Source organism: Lepisosteus oculatus, chromosome 14, assembly GCF_040954835.1.
Source record: "Lepisosteus oculatus isolate fLepOcu1 chromosome 14, fLepOcu1.hap2, whole genome shotgun sequence".
Classification (NCBI taxonomy): domain Eukaryota; kingdom Metazoa; phylum Chordata; class Actinopteri; order Semionotiformes; family Lepisosteidae; genus Lepisosteus; species Lepisosteus oculatus.
In genome coordinates this window covers 39477066-39484549 of record NC_090709.1, presented here as the reverse complement: position 1 = coordinate 39484549, position 7484 = coordinate 39477066, and the positions used below count along the sequence as shown (strand labels likewise).

Below are 7484 nucleotides of genomic sequence, written 5' to 3'. Positions count from 1 at the left end.
AGCAATTATTATCACAATGCGAAAGTAGACGTGAAACTAGCGCGTTTTCTACAGGTATTACGACCCACGGACGAGCTGACGAATCACGCCGCAGATTTCCACCGCACATGCGCACTTCGGAAGGGGGGGGGGCGGGGCAGCTTCCGATCCCGGAAGAGGAGCGCGTCTTCCAAGAAATCATGATGATGACGACAGCGGCTGGTTCGTCCGGGAGTCCGCGGTTTATTTCAGCCCTGTTGTAACTATATTTGATTGGCAAACCCAGCTGCGAAAGCTGATTTTCACGACAGCATCCCAGTTCAGCAGATGACACGACCCTCCGGTGATATTTTCCCAGTTCATGCAGTCTGAAATCGAACTGGATTACCACTAGGGTCTCAAATATCCACAGAACTACTAGTGCCACACAAGGTTTACACAAACGTGTTCTTGCGTGTTGTACAATCGCGGTCCCCTGTGTAAAATCACTGTCCCATGTAAAAAAGAATTCAAAACGCTGTACAGTGACAAAGCGCTTTAATGTTTTAATATGCGCTGATTTAAACAGCTGGTGAGCAGTGAAGACACGTTTCGTTTTTTTTAAAAAGAGGGAGCGCATCGGGTTTCCTCTTCCGGAGAGTGACCGGAAGGCGGTGGGTGTGGCCACAGGTGGGGGGAGGGGCCTCTTGAAAGAGAACGACCTGGTTCAGCACCTGGACAGCCGGGCTGCGGGTCAGAGCAGCTGGACGACAATGACCGGATGCCTCTCATTCACCCATCTACCCCTCCATTCACTCATTCAGCCATCTCCCCTCCATCCACCCATCTACCCCTCCATTCACTCACATGCCCTCCTAGTCCACTGCAGGAAGAGGAGACAAACCCCCCTCTCTCCTCTCCCTCAGAGCCCTGCCTGGGCACCTCTCTCACTCTGCTGTCTTCTGCCTCGCTGTGGGTAAGCCTCTCAGCATGTCACGCACTGATCCCACAGCCCGCTCATTGATGGGACAGTTGCATAGCAGTCCCCCCACTGTCTCATGGAACAGACAGTCCACAGTCACTGTGTGTCTCCTGGTCACCAGTCTGCTGCTCTCAGCCACAACTGCCTCGGGGTTGTAGGTGTGGTGCATCACCACCAGGGCGGCGGGCTTGTCCCCTGTGGAGAGAGACAGAGACAGGGTCCTGATGGAGCACCTGCAGACTCTCCTGTCCTCTGAGAGCAGAGCTGTAGGACCTCAGAGCCCTGAGTTACAGACAGACGAGACTCTTCAACAGTGTCCACTCAGCTGGCTCAGGTGAGTCCCAGGACACAGCAGACAGGCAGCAGAGTTAGACCTAACTAACTAGCTAACTAGTGTGCTAACTAGCTAACACTAGCTGTGCCAGAGCTGTGTCTTGTTGCGTCAGAGGAAAAAAGTGTCAAGCAAACAAATTATTTCCTGTCTATCAATTCTTTCTTTTCAAGAAGTTTCTTAAATCCCTTCGAATTCAATTTTACCTGGAATCATCTGGAGGGCGTGGTCGATATCAGTCCCTATCTGAGAGCTGACAGGACAGAAAGTCACGATGGCGTCACACTCCTGTAGGGGGCTCTCTTTAAAATTCATCTGCTTTCCCAGTTTCTCCTTGAACATCCTGTCAGCTCCCAGGGTAACTCCAGCAGCCAGGAAGTGGATTTTGACTGGGCAGATACAAAAACAACAGACACACAGTGGAGTCAATGCCAGCAGACTTGTGATCTGCAACGTTGCTGAGAATTTAAAGCATCAAAACTCAAATACGTGAAGCGTAAACAGTCAAGCATTTTCATTTACAAGATATCTAGGGTGACTGTCCAAGCGCTTCACAGGAAACATCCCTCTACATGCCTATCCCACTGCTCACACCACAGTACTGTACACTCACCGCACCTGAACAACATAACACTTTTAAAATGACCCTGAACGTTTCGTCTATGATCTTTCCAAACTGTTCTCCACAATTCCCCCATGAAACCACAACAACACCAGCGTTCGCTGTGACACTGGAATACTCTGTTCACGGAGCACAGAGCCAAACCGTTCTGACAGAATCACCATTCTGCTCACACGTCCGCACTGGGGAGAGATCGAATCGAACAGCACCCAGTTTCCAGAGGGGGACTGCTGTCCAGCACACGTTTCAAGCAGGAGCAGATTAACCCCTGGCTGGGCTGACCCAGACAGGAGTTCAAACGTGAGAGAGGGTTCACCTGGTGGGGCTCGAATGCGAGGGTGTTCTGTGCTCCCCTGGGGTGTCACCAGTCCATCACAGGACACCAGTCTATCACAGGACACACACACACACTCACACACCCTGGACAGGACACCAGTCCATCACAGGACACACACACACACTCACACACCCTGGACAGCACACCAGTCCATCACAGGACACACACACACTCACACACCCTGGACAGGACACCAGTCCATCACAGGACACACACACACTCACACACCCTGGACAGGACACCAGTCTATCACAGGACACACACACACACTCACACACCCTGGACAGGACACCATTCCATCACAGGACACACACACACACTCACACACCCTGGACAGGACACCAGTCCATCACAGGACACACACACACACTCACACACCCTGGACAGGACACCAGTCCATCACAGGACACACACACACACTCACACACCCTGGACAGGACACCAGTCCATCACAGGACACACACACACACTCACACACCCTGGACAGGACACCAGTCCATCACAGGACACACACACACTCACACACCCTGGACAGGACACCAGTCCATCACAGGACACACACACACACACCCTGGACAGGACACCAGTCCATCACAGGACACACACACACACTCACACACCCTGGACAGGACACCAGTCCATCACAGGACACACACACACACACACACCCTGGACAGGACACCAGTCCATCACAGGACACACACACACACACTCACACACCCTGGACAGGACACCAGTCCATCACAGGACACACACACACACTCAAACACCCTGGACAGGACACCAGTCCATCACAGGACACACACACACACTCACACACCCTGGACAGGACACCAGTCCATCACAGGACACACACACACACTCACACACCCTGGACAGGACACCAGTCCATCACAGGACACACACACACTCTCACACCCTGGACAGGACACCAGTCCCTCACAGGACACACACACACACACCAGGAGGTTTCCCGCTACGAAGGGACAGGAGACGCAGCCTGCCCGGCTCTTTCCCCTTCCTGTGCAGCGATGCCCACGTCACAGCCTCTCGCCCTGCTCATCAACAGGACCCCATCGCCCGCTCCCCTTACCTCCTGTGCTGCTGCTGTGTCTCCTCTCCTGCTGAAGGCTGGCGCTCCTGCTGCCCACATTCCTGGCCTCCTGCGGTCTCCTCCTCTCCTCCTCCAGCCTCCTCCTCCTCCTCTGGGTGTCCTGGGTGATGCCCCCCCCTCCGTTCTCCTGCACCACCCTGTCGACCGTGTCCAGCAGCAGGGTCACCTGCCGGCGGTCGCTGGCGTCTCTGTTGTTGAAGAGGTGGTACCTGTTCCCACAATGCTCCAGCAGCTGTCTCAGCTCGGGCTGGGCGCCCCGCAGGACGCCCTCGAGGCCGGCCCCCCCCAGCTCGTCCCCGTGGGTGAACAGGACCACCGTGCGCCGCAGCACCTCCTCCCCGAAGACCCCCCACAGGGCGGCCGCCGTGCCCCTCGCGCCCGCGCCCGCCGCCCCGACCCGGGTGACCAGCAGGAACACGTCGGGCTCCGTGGACGAGAGCTCGGGGCCGAAGTCCGCCAGGCTGCAGTTGGGGGACAGGCCGGGGGTGTCGGTGACTAACACCAGGGTCCCGCCGACCTCCGCCATCGCCACCGCGCAGGAGGGCCTGGGGCCGGGTGCGAACTCCTCCCTGCCCAGGATGGTGTTGCCTGTGGAGCTCTTCCCCGCCCCGGCCTCCCCCACCAGCACCAGCTTCCGGAGACACACACAGCCTGCAGGGACACCGGTCGGGAGTCAGCACCTCTCTCTTCATGAAGATACCACATCACAGAACACACACACACACACACACCCTGGACAGGACACCAGTCCATCACAGGACACACACACACACTCACACACCCTGGACAGGACACCAGTCCATCACAGGACACACACACACACACTGGACAGGACAGCAGTCCATCACAGGACACACACACTCACACACACACACCCTGGACAGGACACCAGTCCATCACAGGACACACACACACACTCACACACCCTGGACAGACACCAGTCCATCACAGGACACACACACACACACACCCTGGACAGGACACCAGTCCATCACAGCACACACACACACTCACACACCCTGGACAGGACACCAGTCCATCACAGGACACACTCACACACTCACACACCCTGGACAGGACGCACGCACACACACACACACACACACACACACACACCTGGACAGGACACCAGTCCATCACAGGACACACACACACCCTGGACAGGACACCAGTCCATCACAGGACACACACACACCCTGGACAGGACACCAGTCCATCACAGGACACACACACACACCAGAGCCAGTGTTGTCCCAGAAGCCCATTAACCCCCCAGCCTGTCTCTGGACTGTGGGAGGAAACCCAGACAGACACAGGGAGAACATGCAGACTCCACACAGACAGCACCCCCAGGACCTGTGACCCCTGGCCCCAGTGTCCAGTTAACCATGCTGACCTCCTGACCGAGCGAGCAGCCAGCCAGTGATTGAGTCTGGTGGGACTCTTCTCCTGCTCACCTTTCTCATTCTTCTCCTCCACACTCCTCCTCTCCTCCTCCACACTCCTCCTCTCTCTGTCCACCTCCTTCCTCTCCTCCTCCACCCTCTTCCTCCTCTCCGTCACATCACCGTGGACCTGTGGAAACATCTCAACATGTCCAGTCTGTGCTGTGGTCAGTGTGTCCAGCCTGTGCTGTGATCGACATGTCCAGTGTGTGCTGTGGTCAGTGTGTCCAGTGTGTGCTGTGGTCAGTGTGTCCAGCCTGTGCTGTGGTCAGTGTGTCCAGTCTGTGCTGTGGTCGACATGTCCAGTCTGTGCTCTGGTCAGTGTGTCCAGTCTGTGCTGTGGTCAGTGTGATTGATCAGTACCTCTAGAAAGCGGTGTGGCTCTGTGGTGTCCAGTCCAGCCTGTGCTGTGGTCAGTGTGTCCAGTCTGTGCTGTGATCAGTGTGTCCAGTCTGTGCTGTGGTCGACATGTCCAGTCTGTGCTGTGGTCAGTGTGTCCAGTCTGTGCTGTAGTCAGTGTGATTGATCAGTACTGTAGAGAGCAGTGTGGCTCTTTGGTGTCCAGTCCAGTCTGTGATGTGGTCAGTGTGATTGATCAGTACTGTAGAGAGCAGTGTGGCTCTGTGGTGTCCAGTCCAGTCTGTGCTGTGGTCAGTGTGTCCAGTCTGTGCTGTGGTCAGTGTGATTGACCAATACTGTAGAGAGCAGTGTGACTCTGTGGTGTCCAGTCCAGTCTGTGCTGTGCTCAGTGTGTCCAGTCTGTGATGTGGTCAGTGTGATTGATCAGTACTGTAGAGAGCAGTGTGGCTCTGTGGTGACCAGTCCAGTCTGTGCTGTGGTCAGTGTGTCCAGTCTGAGCTGTGGTCAGTGTGATTGACCAGTACTGTAGAGAGCAGTGTGGCTCTGTGGTGACCAGTCCAGTCTGTGCTGTGCTCAGTGTGTCCAGTCTGTGCTGTGGTCAGTGTGATTGATCAGTACCTCTAGAAAGCGGTGTGGCTCTGTGGTGTCCAGTCCAGTCTGTGCTGTGGTCAGTGTGTCCAGTCTGTGCTGTGGTCAGTGTGATTGATCAGTACTGTAGAGAGCAGTGTGGCTCTGTGGTGTCCAGTCCAGTCTGTGCTGTGGTCAGTGTGTCCAGTCTGCGTGTGCTCAGTGTGTCCAGTCTGTGCTGTGGTGACCTGTCACTGCGAACAGTATTATCTCACGGATGTGTCGGAGTCTCGTCACTCCTGCAGCTCTTGTGGACACAGTGGACTGGCCCTGCTGCGGGACGCCCCCTCTGTCCCGGGACACTCACCTCACAGGGGCTGCTCTTGTGCTGCCGGGATCCCCACCAGGACATGTCCGCGATCTCCCCCAGCACAGCTCTCCCTTGCTCTGGCAGAAACAGAGAGAGACAAGCTGGACTCTGGACAGGTGTATTCCAGACACAGCTGCCCCTGCCTGCAACCTGTCTCTCGTCTCACACTGCCTGTCCACCCCCAGTCCCCTGTCTGACTCCCATTCAGCACATGTCTTTACAGTACAGCTCTCTCACAGTATTTACGGTCAGGTGTGAGTATGTACAGCTCTCATACAGTATGTACAGTAATGTGTGAGTATTGATCTGACTGTAATTCTCTTCTACAGTATTTACGGTAAGTTGTGAGCTCTGCTACAGTATTTACGGTAATGCGTTAGTATTGATCTGTCTGTAAAGCTCTCCTATAGTATTTACGGTACGGTGTGAGTATTGATCTGTCTGTAATTCTCTGCTACAGTATTTACGGTAAGACGTGAGTAACTGACAGTATTATTTGCCTTACCTGGTATCTCGAAAGCTGCCTCCCCTCAGCTTCGCAGAATAGAAAAACCTCAGAGTCTCAGCTCTGTAACCGCCGCGTTAGAGACCGTGTGGAGGGTCTGTTCGAGAGCGGAGAAACTTTCCGTTTCAGTTCTGCTTTTGGGTGTCACTGACGGATTGGCTGCGTAGGGTCACGCTGGTCTTCCGGGCTGGTATCCCTCTCTCTGCCACAAGAGGGCGCCTGTGCTTGAGCTCTCTCTCATATGCTTCGTCAGCCGCCGTCTTCCACAGAGTAAGACCGCAGAGCTGCTCCTCTTCAAAACTCATAACGACGAGTTCTGGGGTTAAACTCTGAGATAAGAGAGTGCAGTCACGCCCGTGTTCAAAACACGTCTCTCAGAGTGCTCCCAGTAAGACGTTTTGCTGTAGGAAAGGGTACAAATTATGTTCTATAAAACTATCACACCAACAAAATACTACCGATGACTAATTTATAACACTTTCTAAATCATAACAATAACTGATAATGATTACGACTGTCAGACAGAGAAATCAGGACATCACAGCCGCCTGAGCACTGCGGTGTGTGTTCAGTGGTGTGTGTTTCTGTCGGAGACGGGAATCTCACAAGCCTGAGCACTGTGGTGTGTGTTCAGTGTCAGAGTGTTACTGTCGGGGACAGGAATCTCACAGGCCTGAGCACTGCGGTGTGTGTTCAGTGTCAGAGTGTTACTGTCGGAGACAGGAATCTCACAGGCCTGAGCACTGCGGTGTGTGTTCAGTGTCAGAGTGTTACTGTCGGAGACAGGAATCTCACAGGCCTGAGCACTGCGGTGTGTGTTCAGTGTCAGTGTGTTACTGTCGGAGACAGGAATCTCAGAGGCCTGAGCACTGCAGTGCGTGTTCAGTGGTGTG

General features: G+C 54.7%; 1 protein-coding gene across 1 annotated transcript; it reads right to left on the bottom strand.

The window, feature by feature from the left end:
* Positions 1 to 499: 499 nt before the first annotated feature.
* LOC138242614 (GTPase IMAP family member 1-like) lies at positions 500 to 6830 on the bottom strand. The gene is made up of 6 exons (XM_069198156.1): positions 6592 to 6830; positions 6084 to 6163; positions 4802 to 4919; positions 3324 to 3995; positions 1478 to 1660; positions 500 to 1135 (listed from the first exon to the last, which is right to left on the bottom strand). The coding sequence occupies exons 2-6, from the start codon at positions 6126 to 6128 to the stop codon at positions 906 to 908; spliced, it is 1248 nt and encodes a 415-aa protein (XP_069054257.1). The 5' UTR covers positions 6129 to 6163; positions 6592 to 6830; the 3' UTR covers positions 500 to 905.
* Positions 6831 to 7484: the final 654 nt, after the last annotated feature.

Bases quoted from the DNA above. Each gene is read 5' to 3' on its own strand.
- LOC138242614 (XM_069198156.1), bottom strand. From the start codon at position 6,128: ATGTCCTGGTGGGGATCCCGGCAGCACAAGAGCAGCCCCTGTGAG. The intron at 1,661-3,323 runs GTAAGGGGAGCG...GTATCTGCCCAG, and splicing joins ACACAGCAGCAGCACAGGAG to TCAAAATCCACTTCCTGGCT. The intron at 1,136-1,477 runs GTAAAATTGAAT...CTCTCTCCACAG, and splicing joins CGCCCTCCAGATGATTCCAG to GGGACAAGCCCGCCGCCCTG.